We start from the raw sequence: 20,677 nt of genomic DNA, 5'->3' as shown, positions 1-20,677 counted from the left end.
AGAAAAGAATCTCTTGCAACACATCTGCTAAGTATGAAGGAATGCAGCCCAAACACCATAGCATACGCTGGGGTTTGTTTGTTTTGTTGTTTTTTTAAACTAAATCACCTTTGAAGAATTCTAATCTGATGCTGAAAGATTAATATATCAAAAAATGTTTCAGAATATCCTCACATCCTCTAAAGAACACTGTATCCCTAATGACAGTATAAGGAGAGTACTTACAGTTTTGCCTGATAGGAAAATAAATTTAATAGAATCATATAACACAAATATGACAGCAAAATACTTATTTACAGCATATATATATTAAATCTTTTTACTTTTTATTAATACACTTTAATCCTTTTAAAGCTATCCAGATTAAAAATGCCCAAGCCTGTTAAGAGAAGAAAATATTTTTCAAAACAAACAAGAAACAAGAAAGGAAGTCACCTCCAGTACACCATCTGCTGTCACAGTCCTCTTGTAAAATATGTTCCAGTTAATAGAGAGCACATTTACAATGGCACATTGACACTATTCACTCTTATCTGCTTACACACGAAACAAATACCATCTTGGCATGATGAAACACATATGTTCAAAAAAAAAAAAAAAAAAGGAAGAGCCATTTGTCCCAGTGTGATCTGAATTTACACAGGCAAGAGCCACCTCCTCAGCTGAATTCAATCCCTAAAACTCCTTTGTTTTTGAAGAAAACCAGCCATCTGTGGTCTCCCAAACAAATACAGCAACAAGCACTCCAGTTCTGGAGGTCCGTACTGTATTTTAGTTTGTGTACATGACTATACTATCTCTGAGTATAGCTTCACCAACCACACATGTCCCAGTCAGTAAACTGGTATGTGACTCTCTATTCCAGAATCACCAGCCTCTACACATAATCTTTCAGAGAATCTCACCCAAATGACCAGTTTTTCTACAGATTTTGTTCCTGAAGCACCTGGTCTGAAATCAGTAAGCTGAAGACACCTGAAGCTTCCCAGGATCAAACTTGGCCAAAACATTGCTGGAGGTCAGCAGTCAGATGCTAGCTCGCAAAGGAGCTTCCCTAGAACCTTCCCTAGAATTTCTCCTCCCCTGTAGGGTGTTCACATGGAAAGTCCTTGCACAAAAACAGCAGGTCCACATTTTATAAAGCAGACTGCAAATCACTTTTGTTTCCAACTGGAAGCTTAGAGGCCTATTTTGGTTAGGTTGTAGAGCACTTCAAATACGCTCTACAGTATTAAAGTGCTAGGTAAGTGCCAAGTATTGGAAAACAAAACCAGATGCTAGAAGCCAGCTTTTCCAAGCTAAGTATGGGACTATGTTGGCATGGCCTCACATTTCGAAATACCAGATGTGTCCACAAGCACATGGCCAGCCCCACTTGCGGATGCAATCAGTGTTTGCTAATACCTTCAGTACCCAATTCAGAGACTTGCATAGACTGCATACCTTGAAAACAGGATTCCAAGCAAAAGGATTAGCAAATGGATTCTAAATAACTTGGAATATTTATTATTTTATTAAATATGCCTACTTTCAGCTGGCATCTCATCCTGAATTTCAGCAAGCATTAAAACTGAAACATTTTGTTAGTGTCTGGTTTCCTACAGAAAGTTCAAATGTATTTTTAAATTTAAGGCAGTTCTTTAATTTTATTTTTGTTTTTAAAACAAAAATTGAACCATTCCAGGTTTTCTCTACACTCAACAGAAAGGGACAATTTTCCTGGTACCTCCAAACTTTGAGACAGAATTAGCACAATTTTTTCTGGCAGGAAGTTTAGCCAAAGTAAAGTGGCAAGGCTTGATTCTCCTTTAATACGCAAGTAAACCAAAAGCAATTCCACTATAGAGAAGGAAAAAGTCCTGAAAAACTGAATCTCTCCACAGGGTTTGTACATTTTGGGTTTCATCCACAGAACTCAGCTTGAAAGGCTCTGAGAAAGCTAGCACGCCACGTCCAAAAACACACATTAGCTTACGCTTAACCTAAAATCCAGTTGAAGCCTGTTGTAGCCTATTGAAGCTAAACATCCAGAAAATCACAGGCTAAAGCCCACAGGAGAAGGGATCTGTCTTTTGTTGCTATAGATCTACAGAAACCAAGCCTCCCACTATTCCCCAAGTGGTTCAGTCATCAATAAATTTACATTCATTTGAAAACAAGAAACCTAGATCAATGTGACTCTGCTTCCCACATCCCTAGGAACTCCACAGTGTTTTACCATTTCCTTGTGATTGACAGCAGGCTACTAGCATAGAGCTTAAGTCTTATTTAATAAGATTTGTTAGTACAAAGCAGTGTATTTATTTTTTGTTTTGTATTTGAACAGTGATTTTTCTATACATGTAGTAGTTCAGCACTCAGAGTGGCGTTGGTTCCTTAAGCTAAAACGCCGTCAGTTGGACAGCAACACGTCAACTTTACAAGTAATCCAGAATCAGCTTTTAACCAGGGTTAAAAAGGCATTTCAAATACAACACCCTGGTATTATTTCTGTTCAGAAACTGAGTAAGAGAAATGAACCAAATGCTCAGAAATTAAAATTATTTGAAATTGTATAATTAAAAAAAACCTGTTAATAATTCCTTTGAGGATAAGTAGTATACAAAGTAAAGACTCACCCTAGAAAGACACAGTGGAGGAGAGTAACATAGGAAGGTCAAATCTCTTCTGGATTTTTGACAAAATCAGTTTTGTCTGGCAGGGATCTACAAGAACTTGGGCATTTCATTTTCCCCAATCACTGTAAAACTATTATTTAACTGAGTTGGAAACAGTTCAAAAAATTATTCAAGTTGACCTACAGAAGCACATGGGATATTCTGGCCAAAGTTAAAACAAAACAGAAAACCTATGCCACTTCAAAAAAACGTACAGAAGAGTCTCCTCTTTATATCTAGGACACCAGAAGTTGTTCCAGGCAGACTGTTGAATTCTCCATGCCCAAATGAATGGCTGTTAGCTCTTGGGCTCAAAGGAACTTACAAATCAGGACATGTATAAAGCTGTTTTGCTAATATTCAAATAGTTTGAACCAAATAACCCTATAGGCTAGGGCCTCGATGACTTATTTAACTTTTCCATTTCAACAATGAATCCAGCTGTGTGCCTAAGTGAGGCACACAGGTTTTACAAACCACCCAGATACAGTAAGACATTTCCTAATAAGAACTGATACTAATAACACAACAAATCTCTGGCCAAGGCTGAAAAAACTCTGATGAAACACACAAAGGCTTTGGCATCTATTTCATTTTTTTGTTTGTTTTTAAATTAGTTTTGTAGTATGGCAGTAACACTATTCTTAGCAAGATTGGCCACAAAAAAAAACATCCTGTATGAAATGCAACCATGCTAAATCGGTACAGTTATAAAACAGCATCACAGTTCTTTATATCTGCACTCTAAGGTTGAGTGTTATAAAAAGACTGTGCTCTTATGAAGCCCAGGCAGCCAGCTGCTTCATGTCATCTTCATCCTCCACTCTCTTCCTGGTCGACACTGCAGAGAAAGAGAGATTAACAATAACCATCAACTGATGTAACAGTCAGAACCATTTTATTTGTTAGCATGAGGACTTGTATAGTGCTTTTCAGTTTTAAAATCTCAGATGGATTTACAGAGGAGCAAGCTTAACATAGGTAACGCAGTAATGAAGCTGATGAATGATGCAACTGTTTTGCCTCACCGTTACCTCACATATAACCCTGAGGTTAACAACATAGGTCTGATGTAACTCCCACTGAAAGATTTCCACAGAAAATACATTTAAGTTCTGAAAGCTGTCACAGAGAGCAAGTGTGCACAAGAATGCTGCCAGTTCTGTCACCGACACTTGAACTTGCACGAGTAGCATCCTGCCACCTTTCCAAACAGTGCTGAAGGCTTCTGCATGTGCTGGTCCAGTCTCCAAATAGACTCACCTCTTTTTAATGAGAGGTGTTATTTATTAAAAGGGAGAAAAAAATTCCTAAACTTATCTTTGCTCAGGTGATATCAGTTAACTGCTGTGGTCACAGCAACAGCAATTCCCAGCTCTGTACCAGGTCTCACACACACACTTTTTCTCTCTCTCTTTTTTTTTTTTTAATCCAAATCTCCTATCACACATATTCGCATTCCCTGAACTAAAACCTCACCCAAATAGTCTTCACTCACTGACTGACAAACTGCATGCACTACAGCCCAGGTTTAGCCTCAGGCCGTCTCCATCTGTGGGCTCTGTGTGTCAGGATTTGCATTCCTCCAAATATCAGTAGAACACTGTTACTTTAGTCCCCAAAGGAACTACCACCTTTGAAGACTAAAGCTGGGAGAAGGATGTGGGAGACCTGGGGTCCTGTCCCTCCTCTAGAGGTAAATGCCACTGGCCCACTGTGCAACTGGGGAAGGTCACTATGCCTTGCTCGCATCTCAGTTTCCTCATTTTTAAAATCAGGAGGGTAATATGCATCTCCAATTAAAAGCACTACAAAACCATTAATTGTTCTTATTTTGCCATTGCTGTGTAACAATAAGCATTCAGTTTCAGAAATGATAAGCTGGTTTTGCAAGGTCTTAAACTATATACTTGTAACCAGCTAATTTTGCCTGAAGCAGCCATACAGACAGATGAAATAGCAAATTAAGATAGAGAGAAGCACATGGAGATGGCCCGGGTTTAATAAAAATGTCAACTGGCACATCTAGAAGAGGATGCATGAACAAACCACAAATGCCCAGACTGCTATTTGCACTGAATTTTCCTAAATCCATTTTTTTACTAGCTGTTCCGTAATTTACTTAAGTAGATGAGGCCATGGTCCCAGTTTGTACATTTTAAACTGCTTCCCAGGGACTTAAGTGCCATCTGTCAAAACACACATAAAAGTGTTTGAGCTGAGCTTGTCTAGGTAACCTGTTCTGCACCAAAACACACCATAAAAAACCTGTGCCATGTGTGCGCTGTCCTTGCCACTGAATATTTATACTCTTTTACTAGCATCAGTACACAGCCAGTCCTTCAGCTGACAGAGGACAACAGAGACACAGTGAAAGGTGTAGTTAAAAGCTTCCTGTCCCTGGCTTAATTCAAAAGGAACACAGCTGAACTACAGAAAAACAAGACTACTGCTTAATGCCAGGTTTAGGTTTGTTTTGTAGAAAAAAGGCAAAGGAATGACAGTATTTCTTGAAATGTGTACTTCCTGCTGCCTCCTTCATTTCTAATTAAAATACAAGTGGCAAATATCAAACCATGACCCTACAAAGCTGGATCTCTGTGACGCAAACGTTTTGAATCTAGGTCATACTCTAATTAAGAAAGACTAAGGATTTAATTGCCAAAAAGAAAAAAAAAGAAAAAGTCTTCCCAGTCCTCACTGATCTCACCACATTTCAGTAGGAGATGCTTCAGTACATGTGCAAGGTCAAGTTCCCTGAGTTTGTCTCCCCAAATCTACAGAGAATTTGGTCCTAAATACTTTCATACAGCAAACTAGAATTCCACTCTGCTTTTTCTGATAAACAGAGACAAAAATAGAAAAAGGAATCTATAATACTTTAAAAGTTAAACCAGAGTTAAATACACATCTGGAACCCTCTCTTCCTCCCCTCCTTCTCACAGCATGGCTTAATCATAAGAAATGTAAAATGGCAAGCAAGCAGTTTACCAGGGCGAGAAGGCAGCGATGTGGACGGAACACTTGGCAACCTGACATCTCTCATTCCTTTGTTCAATTCTTCTTGCTCCAGTTCTTCTAATTCTGCCATCAACTCATCCTAAAATCAAGGAAAACATTGTTTAAAAATTCATTGTCCTGACAGTGATCTCAGGCAAAGGCACATTTAACCACTATGAAACAAAGCACTACTGAAAAAACAGTTTACACTTGAAAACAAATTTCAAAAACCAGCATATCACATGTTTAATATTTACTAAGTGCAGGTGATAACAATAAACCTTAACTGAAAGCTGGAAGAAGGACAATGGACGTTAGAAACAGGACAAGGAATAAAATTAGAAAGAAAACTGATGGCAGTATAGTATTTGTCAAAAAGGCGGGGGGGAAGTCCCTCTGCCTTCCTCAGCTTTGTTCCAAATCTAGAGCCTGTACTCTTTAACCAATTCTAATTTTAATGTGTGATTTCTCCCATTTTAAAAAGCAATCAGCTTCCACTGGTTATAAGGTAGACTGTCATTAATCATTATGCTTCAGCCCTATCACACAAGTTCAGGATTTTACATGATTTCAAAGCAGCACTGAAATCAGAGATGTCCTCCTGAGTCACTCTTGGAGCATGTAACACTCTTGCACTTTTAGCTGCAGAAGCTGATTTAGACAGATGATCTAATCTACTTGTATAATACTGCAAATAAAAAGGCTATACATTTTTTTAAAAAGCCAGAGTCTTATTCCTTGGCTGGAGTTTCCCAAAGAAAGGAAGCTAAATACTAAATATTTGTAGAGAAACGTACCTTTGCCATGTTGACAAAATGGTTTAAAAAGAAACAATGGGCAAAAGTGGCTGGGGAAAAAGTGGCTGTAGCAAAGTGAGATCTACTAAATATTGCAATGGGCTTTGCCTACCCATTTACACCTTGCTTACCATCAACATGGAAGCTAAAATGATAATGATATAGCCACCACAGGCCTTCCTGGATTTACTTTCTCATGTTTTTATATTTTAAGGCCAAAAAAAGACTACAGTTTGCCTACCTCACCTACTTCACAGTGCAAATCCTAGGATATCGTCTACAAATTTCAGCATCAGGCGTTCACCTGATGACGTTCAATTGATCTCTCAAAGAATGTGCAAGTTGGGGCCCCACCTCTGACTTAGGCATTTAGCTGAGGTGCAAATGTGCCTGTACTTTAAGTGTCTCAGTCAATGGCGTCAATACAAGCTTCTTACAAAGTTAGTATCCAAGTTGTTGTAAAGTCAATGGAAATAAGTATTTCTGAAGACCTCTCTCTAGATGGTCATCTAACACTCTCCCACAACAAATTAGTTCTTACCAACCTCTGCTGAACAATTAAACAACGTGTATCAGCCATGACAGGCTCTTAAAAAAAAAAAAAAAGTGAAGGAAACCATGAGCATGACCCCCTACGCTTTTAACACAATAGTATAATGGCTACAACACTCAGGTTTTAAGCTCTTCTAATTCTCAAACATGGATTTAACTTTTGTTTCCCACAACTCAGGAACTTCTCTACAACTAGGCTGTGGAGTATTGCAATAGCAACAACAAATCCCCTTTCTCTTCTTGAACCTAGGCCGAAAAGACAGCTGAGGGAAGACCTCACGTCAACTCTCAGGTTCCAGGCTTCCACTGGAATGTGTGTATTTCACATATGATTATCAGAATCAGGCCTCCAGGCAAGGATCACCCCTCCAAGCAAGCATCCTACTCAGGTAGGACAGAGCTTTTTTGCATTCTTCATGACATACACGTCAACCCAGGGAGAAAGAACCCTGATGGTTTTGTGTCTATCTGGAGCAGGAGAAATTACACACTTCCACAATCTCCTTACACCCATGGCACACATGTAAAGAGGAAATACAAATGTGTGATCAAAATGTCCTCTAAAAAAACATCTAAATATCATCCTCCAACATAAATCAGCTCATAACCTAGTGATTAAAGTCATTGATTCTAGCGCTCTTAAGCTGAAGTGACCTGCAAACCAGGTTTCCCAATTAATGGACAAGTTCTGTAAATATTAGGCTCCTATGCAAAAGCAGGTGCTGGTACAATGACACCCTATGTGACAATGGATTGTCTTCCCAGAACAGAAAATATGCCCATCAACTTAGACTAATACCTCTCAAGAACTTCCAGGTCAATCTACAACATGCTTACTAAGTCTAGACTCCTAAAATCGAAGCACTGATGTAAAGGAAGTAACAAGGTATAGGTGTTCAGGATGGCAGTAGGTTTTCCAGTTGTTTGAAGCCCAGTTCACACAGGCAAATCCCATTCCTTAATGCCAGTATTGATTAAACGTTTCTTGAAAAGTCTATTTGCATTCACAGTTGAAAAATAGGAAAGCAGATGATGAGAACAAAATACAAAGAATCATTACTATTTTCAACAAATTGTAACTGTTGAATGAAACCTCCCCGCTAGTCAAGCAAGATACAGCATATGTATTTTAGTTTGGGCACATAGGAGAGAATCAGTTAGGGAGTGAATTGCTTGATTCTTTAGGACATTCTTCAAATGATCCCTAGTCTTGGTCATTTTAAAACATAGTTAAAAACCAAAACCAAACTGGTTGTGATGCTGAGCCTGGTCTCCAGCCCTGCATTTCACAGATTGCAGGAATTTTGAGTATACCTGACCCTTGAGTCCTCAGGCATGGTTGCATCAGAGGTAAGTAACATCCTGCTTAGATATACAAAATCAACTCCTGGGACACTGGAAGAGAGCTACTGCAACAAGTTTTCAGAAGGTCTTTGTCTCATGGGGATTTCAGAAGAAAATTGCTCACGGAATCATAGAATCATAGAATGGTTAGGGCTGGAAGGGACCTTCAAAGGTCATCTAGTCCAACCCCCCTGCAAGGAACAGGGATATCTCCAACTAGATCAGGTTGCTCAGGGCCTCATCCAACCGGGCCTTGAACGTCTCCAGGGATGGAGCATCCACCACCTCTCTGGGCAACCTGTTCCAGTGTTGTACAACTCTCATGGTAAAAAATTTTTTCCTAATATCCAACCTGAATCTACCTCCCTCTATTTTAAAACCATTACCCCTTGTCCTATCACAACAGGCCCTCCTGAACAGCCTCTCCCCATCTTTCCTGTAGGCCCCCTTGAGGTACTGGAAGACCGCTATAAGGTCACCCCGGAGCCTCCTCTTCTCCAGGCTGAACAGCCCCAACTCTTTCAGCCTGTCCTCATAGGAAAGGTGCTTCAGCCCTCTTATCATCTTCGTGGCCCTCCTCTGGACCCTCTCCAACTGGTCCATGTCCTTCTTATGTTGGGGGCTCCAGAACTGGACGCAGTACTCCAGGTGAGGTCTCACAAGGGCAGAGTAGAGGGGAAGTATCACCTCTCTTGACCTGCTGGCCACGCTCCTCTTGATGCAGCCCAGGATGCGGTTGGCCTTCTGGGCCGCAAGAGCACATTGCCGGCTCATATTGAGCTTCTCGTCCACCAGTACTCCCAAGTCCTTCTCCTCAGGGCTGCTCTCGATTCATTCACCACCCAGTCTGTATTTGTGCCTGGGATTGCCACGACCCAGATGTAGGACCTTGCATGTGGCCTGGTTGAACTTCATGAGGTTGACACGGGCCCACCTCTCCAGCCTGTCGAGGTCCCTCTGGATGGCATCCCTCCCTTCCAGCGTGTCGACGGCACCACACAGCTTGGTGTCATCGGCGAACTTGCTGAGGGTGCACTCCATGCCACTGTCCACGTCACCGACAAAGATGTTGAAGAGGGCCGGGCCCAACACGGACCCCTGAGGGACACCACTTGTGACCGGTCTCCACTTGGACATCGAGCCGTTGACCACTACTCTCTGAGTGCGGCCATTGAGCCAATTCCTTATCCACCGAGTGGTCCATCCATCAAACCCATGCCTCTCTAGTTTAGAGAGAAGAATGTCGTGCGGGACAGTGTCAAAAGCTTTGCACAAGTCCAGGTAGATGATATCCATTGGTCGACCCTTGTCCACCGATGTTGTCATCCCATCGTAAAAGGCCACCAAGTTGGTCAGGCACGATCTGCCTTTGGTGAAGCCATGTTGGCTGTCACCCACCACCTCCTTGCTCTCCATGTGCCTTAGCATGGTTCCCAGGAGAATCTGCTCCATGACCTTGCCAGGCACAGAGGTGAGGCTGACTGGCCTGTAATTGCCCGGGTCCTCCTTGTTCCCCTTTTTAAATATGGGGGTTATGTTCCCTCTCTTCCAGTCATCGGGGACCTCGCCAGACCACCACGACTTCTCAAATACAATGGCCAGTGGCTTGGCAACTTCATCCGCCAGTTCCTTCAGGACCCGCGGATGGATCTCATCAGGTCCCATGGACTTGTGCACCTTCAAGTTCCTCAGATGTTCTCGAACCTGCTCTTCAAGTACAGTGGGCGGTGGTTCATCCTCACAGTCCCTGCTAGTTCTTTCCACAGCTTGGGTGGTAAGACAAGAGGCTTTATCAGTGAAAACTGAGGCAAAAAAGTCATTGAGTAACTCAGCCTTCTCTATGTCCTGGGTAACCAGAGCACCAGTATCCTTCCAGAGGGGGCCTACATTCTCCTTGGACTTCCTTTTGTCCCCTACATACCTATAGAACCTTTTCTTATTGCTTTTTATATCCCTTGCCAAATTTAATTCCTTCAGGGCTTTAGCCTTCCTCACCTGATCCCTGGTCACTCGTACAGCTTCTCTGTATTCCTCCCAGGCTATCTGTCTCCGCTTCCACCCTCTATAGGCTAACGTCTTCATTTTCAGTTGGTCCAGGAGCTCCTTGCTCATCCACGCGGGCTTCCTGGTCTTTTTGCCCGACTTGTTCTTTATCGGGATGCAAGGAAGAAACCTTATTGCCTCCAACAGGAACTACTGCTACCTAACGGATCGACTTCTTTAGAAAATCTGGAAAACAGGTGCTTGGTGCACCTCCAAGTACCAAAAAAAACCCTTAAAATGGTCCAAACATTCAGAATTGTGAACAGCGGCCTGTTCATGGCATAGGAACACACACTTAGTCAAACGGATGTCTATTTGGAGAACAACAAATTATATGTTTCAGTGTCTTCTTGGAGCAGTACAAATTACACGTCTTAGTGAACCCCTCCTTCCACGGTACAAATGAGAATAACAACTACAGGAGTGCAGTTAAACTTGCCTTTTTAAAATTTATATATAAATAAAAATATGTTCATATTTACATATATAGATTTTTTGTTATATTATCCATGTTATTAATTCTATTTAGTTTTTATATATGTGTGTGTGCATATATATATATATATCAAATTATAAATATGTCATAGAGTAAGCTAGAACCAAAGAATTTCACCTCCATACCTTCTGAGAAGCAAACCACTGAAACAAGCCACAGCACAACAAAATAACCATGGAGTCATTAAACAGCTGAAACTCACAGGCTTTACTTGAAGTACTGACCTCATCAAACTCCTCACCGAAGGCAGCTCGGTTCGAGATAGCGTCTGAAATTTCCTGGGCAACATCTTGCTGTTCAGTGATATCTTGCATCAAATCATCAATTTTGTTCAAGTCCCTGGCAAGACAACATGGAAACGTTTCCTTACAGATACATCATTCGAATCTTACAGAAGAGACTCGGAGAAACTTGAACAGACCGTATTTTCTTTTTATGCCCATGGCTGTATAAACTGCAGAACTCACAGGGAATAATTGCGCTCACCTACACCTTAATGTTTCCTGGCAAGATTCTGTGTGCTTTAGCCAGTCCAATTTCTTCTTGGGATCATAACAAAAGTCAAACTGCAGCAGCCTGTCTCTCTCTCCCTCTTTGTGCTTCTTATACCCCTGCCAGCCAACAGTCATGCTCCCAGGCAGATTCCATCCCCTTCCCGAGGCCAGCATCTTCATAGATGGATCTTTTTAGATATTAAGCTTTCACCAAAACTGAGGGAACTTAACAAGACTATACCCACTTAAAAGCTTCCTCTTATTGTTAAATTCATTATTGTTTCAGTTCCTGTTTACTTCTTCCAGAACGATTTTTCTGATTTAACTCTGTTTATTCAGGCAGGAAAACACCTCATGAAACAATACAGGACATATAAAAATACTATACACACACACACAAAAAATACCCTCTCTTTTATTCGGGTCTAATTAGTACTTTGAATCACACAGTCCAGCTTGCAGACTTTAAGGAAGAGAGTCCACTTAATTTCCTCAACTAAGTTTTCTCCTGGAAAAACCAAGGGCAGAGTCCAGTCTCTACTGCCAAAGTACACTTACAAAAATGGGTACCACACGGATCTCTCCAGTTAGCTGGACTTCTTTCTAGACTTGCTGTTAAGAAAAGATATTTTTCTGCCAAATGTAACTTTACAGCACCAATAGCGTTCCTGACATTAAATGCCCAAACTCAAAATTAAGTCAAAACTGTCTGACTTGATACAATAGACTGTACTGATGAAATAGTTTGAAAGTGGTTAGTAGGCTCAACTTGAAAGCTATTAGAAAGCACTTACATATTTTCATGCACTTTTTTCATAGCTTGTGCAGCATAACCCATATTCTTGAGCACTTCTGTGTTGGTGTGGGAATTTTCCAGTGCCTCCCTCTGGAACTCAATGGTTGAAAGTGTCCCATCAATTTGACTCAACTGTTTCTCGTATCTCTTTTTCCTCTTCAGTGCTTGTAAGGCAGCTGGAAAGCAAAGAGGCAAAGTGCACTGTGTATTTATATAGCAAAATACAAAGACAAGTAGTTCAGCACCAAGGCGACCTGCAGAACTTACAATTCTCACTCTCCTACCTTACTAACAGGGAGACAAACTTTGACCACACCAGATCAGCGGCCTGTTTAGCACCAACATGCTGTCGCATGAACATGCTGGGAAGCCTTTGTTAGATTAACTCCTTTTAATACCACGGGGAAAAGCTTCCACTTCTTCCTCCACCGCAGGACATCTTCAACTCCATCCTGTGCACACAGGCAAAGCAGGGAAGATGGGGAGGAAAAGGAAAAATGTCAGAGAGAAGTCAGAAAGGAGGAAACGGGAAAGAGAAAATAAGAAGTTGCAACACATAAGTAGAAACTAGGGAAGACAGAGTAAGAAGATCCGTCATGATAACCATGTCTCCACCAATGTTGCTTTCTGAACTCTGTCTCAGCAGCAGAAAGCACCAAGCACAACAGAACACCCAACGACCTAACCAAGCAGGTGGGTTAGATCAGAGGAGGACTCACATTTCTCCGGCTTTCAGCTGCATCTATTTCCTACAATCACTTACAAGCATGATCTTTAAACCTTAGAACTTGAAAACCTACAGAACTTTGTAGACACAGCCACAGTCAAATTCAGCTACTCCCCATTATCTCTGTAAATCGTTGAGATTGGCCTTGTATGTTTGCTAAGTCATAAGCAGCATACTTTGCCCAGAGTAAATCATTACCAGAATAAATGCACGTTGACAAACAGGAGGAGAAAAGGGTTCTCTCCTGGCTTCTGGGTGTGGAACATGCACAATCTTGCCACAAGTGTTTCCTGACCGCTGTCCTTTCCAAACTGCACACATGCCAGGCAAGAAAAATAGCAAACAAAACGAAGAGATCGAGTTAACTCATTGCTTTTCCAATGCTATTAATACCCGTGTCCTTTCCCTTGTCTCCTACATTTAATTTTTAAATCAGGTTCAGAGCCAGCAAGCGACAGCTGCGCTCCAGCCCCCCAGACTCAACTAGCAGCAGCAATTCCTGTTGCTGTCCTACCCAAATAATTGCCCACGTGCAATAACGCTGAACCTTGACACTGCGGTACACAACTGTCCAAATGGAGTTAGGACCTCTCCAAGGAGGGGACACAGATTTATGGTGTGTAACAACATGCTAAAAAATGTAGTGCTTTGTTGGCAAATCCTTGAATCGACATGGTCAGAATTGCCCATCATCGGCTGCGCAAAGACACGCGTTCCCACAGGCTAAGAGATACACAAAGCTGTCCAGCACCTGCACTCAGATGTTTCAGGACAGCAAACCACAGCCACGACAGATTAATCACAGTGTTCAAATTCAAGATTTTCCCAGGTTTTTGGGGATAGTCCAAAGATCATGCATATTCCGAAAAAGATGCATGAACACCAGATGATGTCACGCAAATAGCAAATGTCAGAATTGTAAAATTCTCAATGGCAATTCCAAAATACATCAGTTTGACTCAATCCCAAATAATCTTTTTACCTACTTATAATTTCCCTACTTATTTACGCTTATTATTGGTAGCGTTAGGACACCAGCCACTCTCTTCCTTAGCTTCAGTGGAATCAAAATTTGATCCTGGATTGTTAGGTTAGGAAGCCAGAGATTCCAGGTAAGTTTAATGGTCTGAAACTGTGTATAACACTGGCTGTGCCAGAGAGGACTCTAAAGCCTTGGGGGCTGAGGAGCACAAACTGGCTGATGCAGAAAGGCTTCAACTGGAGTAAGCAGCTACCACAGGGAAATATTTCCAGCTGGTGGTTTTCAGAAATGAGACTCTGTAATGGTGCTGTTATTATTGGCTGCTCAGAGAGAAAATGGATTTCCTCAGTTACACACAAAGCAGTTGTTTTCAAAATCCTGAAGGTTCCTGTATTAACATTTAATTAAACCACACCCAAATTAGGAAACCACGGAAGCTAAATTCTGTGTGACTTCACCTATTCATATACAGCTTTTCCTAATTATTGCAGTGCAACATGCCATCTTTATTAATTCTCTTTAGTTTTACCAGAGACTTAAAGAACAAAGCGCTTCATGGGAAATCAATTCATACTCCTTCCTTCCACACTTTTTCTCATTTATATTAAAGGAATGCCTTTTATTGCAGTGTTTTGTAATAGTAGCTCCAATAGCTATGAGAACTTCCGTGTTATTTGAAATCTATTTGTCTGTGTTTTACAGATTATCACGAACTTTAAGTGCTTTTCTACTGCACATACAAGCATTTTAAAATTTTTGTGCAACTCTTACGAGAAGATTGAAATGCTTCACAGAAGTGCTACTGCATTGCAATAACCAAACTGAAAAACAAGATACCTATCAAAAAATAAAGAAATTGAGCAGAGAACATAAATTTAATTCACTGAAGGTCTTGGAATGGCACTGAAAAAGGGTGTTGCCCATTCCAAAGATTTCAAAGAAGGAAGACAGTGCACGGAGAAAGAGTCTAAGCAAGAGCAGAGTCTGAGGAAGCAAGTGGAATTAATACCAATTCAGCCAGGAAGAGGTGGAGGTCTTCTCCAGGAAAAAAGCAATCTCATACACTGTCTTTGTTGTGCTCCAAAGAAGCCGATTCAACTCCTGCATTTCATAAAGAAGCGGTTAGCAGTTGGCTGGGCTTTAGCACGTTTCCTGTGCTCTGAGTGCAGCAAGCAAGATACAGCTCATAGATTAAGAACCACTGCTTTTAATCTGAGTTTTCATTTTATTTTCAAGATAAGTGGCTGGAACAACAGTAGACTACTATGTCGGTTTAAGTAGACATACTAAAGAACTACTGTTATTAACATACTGAAGGACACTTTTCCAATATCATTCCTGTGCTGATGATTTATGAAAAAAGCAGAAATGGCCAGCTGGGCAATAATAATGCTGGCCACACTGAACATCCAGGCTTCTAAAGGAAACAACAAAAGTAGTGACATAGAAAGAGTTGTGGCACCCTCCTCGTGGTTTCATGACAGATCAGAATGAAAAGAGACAGTACAGTGATAACAACACCGTTACCTGTCAAGCCCACCACGAACACCTGTCAGGACAGGAACTACCAATGATCTCACCTTCTGAAGTAGAAATAAAATAATTGTCTAGTAATCCTTAAAATTCCCAAGGGAAAACTGGTGAAGAAGGAAAAGGGTGTTTCTTCAGAAGATATAAAACCAATGCGAAAATACTGGATCTCATTCTTGTATACAGTTCACAAACCTCCACTTCAGTTCTGCAAGGACTGCTGAATTCCAACTTCTGATCTCTCTTATACCAGGGGCAACCCAAAGAAATGCTGCTGAGGCGATAAAAATCATACCTGCCTAAGTAAGCTCATTATCAGCATTCATAATCCTTAAAACCTTGTGGGACAAGCCACCTACAGTTACAACTGAGGGGCTCATTCAAGAACGATGACGCACTTGACTTGTGACCATTCCAGTTCACGGCAAGACACTTGAAATGTGATCATGAAGATCAGGCAACAAAAGCCGTAACTCATAGAACAAAGACACACTAAAGGCTTCCTCGTATCTCCCCACCAGAAACCCTCAGTCCCAACCTGTCACACATCCTGCCGTAGGTATGACGGCCCTGTCCATGTTAACATGCAGCTACTACGTTGTCGTTTGGTTTCAACAACATTCTGGTTACAACTAAGTCACTGAAAAGGAATGCTACACAGCTACATGAGCCTGCCCAAATGTACCACACAACATATCTAGCAGCATCTACTTGTAAAAGCCTACCTGTTACTCCAACTTTCTATACAGGTTTTGTCCTGAGTAGTACTATGTGGCTCTTTATGGTTAAAATTTAATCCTATTCTGGATTAAAAGAAAGGAAGAAAAAAAAAGCAGCTATGGCTTCTTTTAACTTAATTCTTTTCATTTAGCCTTTTTTTAGGACCTGTGAAAGATTCCAGACTGAAACAACACTCATCCACATGTATGTTATTTTCACAGGCACAGGTCAGAAAACACATTTCCTTTTAAACAGAGTTCTCAAATACTCAGTATCACTTTCTGTCCTTTAAATTCTCCTGCATGATCTTCAAAACATTGAAAACAAAAGGCCAGTTTGCAGATGGAGTTGGAAGCTGTGCACTAGCTGAAACCGAGATACCAAAAAAATTACAGCAAGCGATATTAAAAAAAAAAAATCATCTTGAGTTTGTATCTGGAATGGGTAGAGACTAAAAGGCAGCGCTAACCATGAAAAGAAATATTGCTTGTCATGACACAACCTCTGCAGAAGGAATTCCAACACACACTGCTGTTCTGAAAACCCTGAAGTGGTCTAGCTTAAGATATTAATGGAGAATACTGGAAATGTATCACCCCAAAAGCGTAGCTAATTTCATATTAGGTACAGGAACTGCAGAGATACTCACTTCATACAGGAGAAGCCAATAATATTTAAGTGATGTTTCACATCTATTAGCATAGCTAATACATTACAGCTTTTACATGAAGTTAAGCCTACTGATGTCACATGGCTGATGTCACCCATTCAAGAATCATCTGAACTCGTGAAAAATTGCTGATGCTTGAATCTGCTCTCTCTTGTGTCAGCGTAACTGACTCAGACTCATGTGCCTAAAAATGAAATGAGATCATGCTAATTTGGTGCATTTTCTATATCTAGATACATCTTGATCCAGTCTCAGACACTCTCGTTTTAGTTTCCATAGGCTTCTCCACAGATGTAACTGAGAATAAACAACATTAAAGATTACCTGCAAGGTCCCGTTGAAACATTCACTTTAACATGGCAATGTAGATTAAAACTTTTATTCTTTCATTTGTATGTTTACATAATGCTACAATAGATGCTGGTTAGCATAGATTTCCTTTGAACTATATAGTACAGTCTACCAGCTAATATGCTGTTATATGTAAATCAACAGCAATTAAACTGTAAAGCAACTGACATACCAAATGAAGGGGTATTATTGGGGATTTAAGTTCATGCATTAGCCTGCTAAATTCAAGCACTTCAGCACACAAAGTTTAGCTTCTCTTGTTTCTCCTCTGACTGTAGTTACACTATCCTGTTTTGGCTTTAGAACCATTTTTGGCACGAAAAATTTCCCCCTCCACACTTCTTACCCTACTCCTGTCTCTTTACTGTTCTTAACTGTAGGTCCCTGAGAAAATGACAAGATAAAAGGCAGTTATTTTTAACCATGAGCAACTCAACAATCCAGTTTGCAGCATAACTCCACAAACAACTGCGTGGATAAAAACCTAGGGGAATTGCATACTGAGCACGGCAGTGGAAACAAAGATGTGGGAGAAAAGCTTCACACGTCAAACGCTGCCTGCCTGAAGCACAAGGCTATAATTTGACAAACACACGGAACTAGCACCAAACAGCCGAGTTAAAGGGGAAGCAGATCCACCTTCTCCCAACAAGTACTCATTCCTGCCTGGGCACCACCCTCTCCTTCACAGGTGCCCGAGCACTCATGCAGCTGTTGAGTCAATTGGTTAAGTTCCACTTAACTATCCTGGATAAAAAACAAAAACAAAAAAACCACAGCTAAAAATACCCCTCAACATTTTACAGCTGCATCCAGTTTTCTGAAACACACCCTTCAGGAAGTGAAGGAAGGGAGCAGCACATGGGCAGGAGCAAGGAAGGAAGGAAGGATTTCTTCTTCCTGCAACTATGCCAACTTGAAATCCAGTCTCGGGGTGAAGTTCCACAGCAGCGTGTCTGGATCTAAACAGGAATGGCAACAGTCACAGGAGCCAGCCTGTTTTCTTGCCTCAGCCCTGCCGCTCGGGCATTTGCACAATGAACCCAGTCCCAGGAGCTATCTGGTCACTTTGTCCCACAGCAAATTACTTTTCAGACGGATCATCTTCCTGAACTAGCTCACTGTGCCAGCACACAGGTGCCAGTACCTGTACAAGGGGACAAGAGACCCTCCAGTTGAAGCCAGGGGAGTAGAAAGTGTGGGACCAGGACAACCATGACAGCTCCCACGCTGCAGAGGAAGACGCTCAGTTGCACTGCTGAACTGGCTTTACTCCCTCTGACTGTTTGTGCCTTCAAACCTCACCCATCTTGACCCACATTTTTAAATCCCTTCTAACTAAAAGTTAGTTTAGTTAATCTGCCTTTTGCTATTAATTATTAAATGCTAAAGCATTACACACATGTTAAAGGGCTAACCAAAACACCTTTAACATGTAGCTCTTCACAAGTTCTAAGTTACATGGCATTGATTTTTTAAATTATCGAGCAACAGAAAGAGCAGATGAAAGACCTACTTTCTCATTATGTCATAAATCTTTAATTTGAAATGTTTTTCTTCTGTTTTGCTGTATTTAAAGAAAAATAAAGCTCAGAGTAGACAAACAGGACTCCAGGTGACTTTAGGAAGTAATTAACTTGTTTCTCAAAGGCCTGTACATCCCCAAGACATTGGCTACCATCATTTGCTTCCCAGAGATGACAACATCAGCATAAGCAGGATCCAGACCTTATTACCCTTTAGTATCCTCTCCCTTGCAGTTAACAGCAGACCAGACCAGCAGTCATTAATGCTCTGAACTATCATCCATTCTTTAGTGGTGTAATGTACTTCCTACAGGATTTGAGGCAAATCACTGAACCACCTTGTTCCTCAGTTGCCAGCAGTATATTCTCCAACACTCACAGTGGGGATCATGTTAATTCAGCCATGAATACACATGATCCTCACGTGCCATTGGCTCCTGCGCTATCTTCACAACCAATGATCAACACCCAAGCTGTGATTCCTTCCCACGCTGAACAGTAGAACGTTGCACAGCATGTATCCAGCCGGCACCTGCATCGACTGTGGTGAACAAAAGTATCGTACAGGGAACCACAGACAGTCAATTAATGAGGAACAAAGCATCCTATTATCGGTCCACCATAATGAATCCACAATACATTAACGCTAAGAGATGCCAAAGACCCAAAGCCACTGTCGCGTCCAGGCGTGCTCGCGGGGTGGTGACACCTGCTCAGAGTCCACAGGTGAATGGCGAAACACTCTGCACACCTGCGGAGCCAACAGACCCAACCCAGCAACGGCCCTTGCAAGACCGCGAGTCCTCCCTCTTCTTATCAGAGCCCAGAACCTAGAGGCGTTTGAACCCCGGGATTTAAAGTTTCGCAAACCACCTAAGCAGCCGCCGCTGGCCCGCAGGGGGTACCCGGGCTGCCCCGGCGGCGGGCGGAGGGCAGCGGGGCCCGGCGCGGCCCCGGCCGCCGGGAGGCGAGGACTCACCGCGCTTGTTCTTGGTGCCGTGCTGCCGGGCTAGCGCCAGCTCCCGCTCGATCCTCGTCTCCAGGTACTCCTGCTTCTTGCTGAGCATCTCCTCCGTCTCCCGCAGCCGGGCCAGCGCCTCCTGCGCCGAGGGCGCCCTGCGGCCCTTGGAGGCGGCGGAGCCGCCCCCCTTGAAGAACTTTGAAATCTTGCTCATGGCGGCGGCGGCCCCGTTCGGCACCGGCCGACGGAAGGGTCGGGTCTGGCTGGCCCGGCCCGCAGGAACCTCCCCGCCCGAGACGGCACTTCCTGGGCCCGCGGGCGGCGGCACCTCACCTGGCGGCGGGGTGGGCCCGGCCCGGCGCCGGGCTGCCCGCCCAGGGGCGGCTCCAGGGAGGCCGCAGTGCCGCTGCCCGCCGCTGGCCTCACACGAGCGCCTCGCCAGCGCTGGGGAGGGCAGACGGAGCTGCCAGCGAGCTCCGCGGGGCGGCCCGCAGTGGTCCCCCCCCGGGAGGGAGAGGGCAGAGCCCCGGGCGGGGCCGAGCAGGCGTGCCCGCCGTGCCCGCGCTGTGGAGGCGGATGCTTCGTTTGTGCTTCCCCCCATCTTCTTTCAGGCAAGAAGGTGTGTTCTGGGAGGGCTGCAGGCTGTGGCAGCGCTGGCCAGGGCGGGACACCCCGCGCCCGGCGAGGGACGGGCGGGTGACACGGGCGGAACGACTCCTCGTGAACACGGCGCGCAGAGCCGGGGTGACACCGGCCCCGCCGTCGGTCACGGCCCTTAACGCGCTGCCGGAGGACGCTCAAGCACAGGAACGCACGCGGGTTAGGACTGAGAAAGCGAACAGTAAATTAAGAAACGCGGCTTTTAAAAAGTATAGGTGCACAGCTGAGGAAAGCCCTGTGGTATAAATAAATTAATAAATTACAAGAGTACGAGAAGCATCTCGGAAAGCCGCGTTCCCTTCCCTCTGCCTCCCGAAGCAGGCCCCGCTCGGAGGGCTGAGCCAGTAAGGCACAGACAATACTTTTTTCCC

The 20,677-nt window shown here is 42.9% G+C and overlaps 1 protein-coding gene across 1 annotated transcript; it reads right to left on the bottom strand.

The window, feature by feature from the left end:
• Positions 1-3,433: 3,433 nt before the first annotated feature.
• Positions 3,434-19,860, bottom strand: CHMP4C (charged multivesicular body protein 4C). Its single transcript, XM_086609430.1, has 5 exons — positions 19,665-19,860; positions 12,178-12,355; positions 11,114-11,228; positions 5,649-5,757; positions 3,434-3,498 (listed from the first exon to the last, which is right to left on the bottom strand). The coding sequence occupies exons 1-5, from the start codon at positions 19,858-19,860 to the stop codon at positions 3,434-3,436; spliced, it is 663 nt and encodes a 220-aa protein (XP_086465556.1).
• Between the last annotated feature and the right edge of the window lie 817 nt (positions 19,861-20,677).

Source organism: Tauraco erythrolophus, chromosome 3 (assembly GCF_009769465.1).
Source record: "Tauraco erythrolophus isolate bTauEry1 chromosome 3, bTauEry1.pri, whole genome shotgun sequence".
Taxonomy (NCBI): Eukaryota; Metazoa; Chordata; class Aves; order Musophagiformes; family Musophagidae; genus Tauraco; species Tauraco erythrolophus.
The sequence above is the reverse complement of the archived record's forward strand: the minus strand, read 5'-3'. Positions and strand labels throughout refer to the sequence as shown.

Bases quoted from the DNA above. Each gene is read 5' to 3' on its own strand.
- CHMP4C (XM_086609430.1), bottom strand. From the start codon at position 19,860: ATGAGCAAGATTTCAAAGTTCTTCAAGGGGGGCGGCTCCGCCGCCTCC. The intron at 11,229-12,177 runs GTAAGTGCTTTC...TTGTCTTGCCAG, and splicing joins AAAAAAGTGCATGAAAATAT to GGACTTGAACAAAATTGATG. The intron at 5,758-11,113 runs GTCAGTACTTCA...CCTTGATTTTAG, and splicing joins TCGGTGAGGAGTTTGATGAG to GATGAGTTGATGGCAGAATT.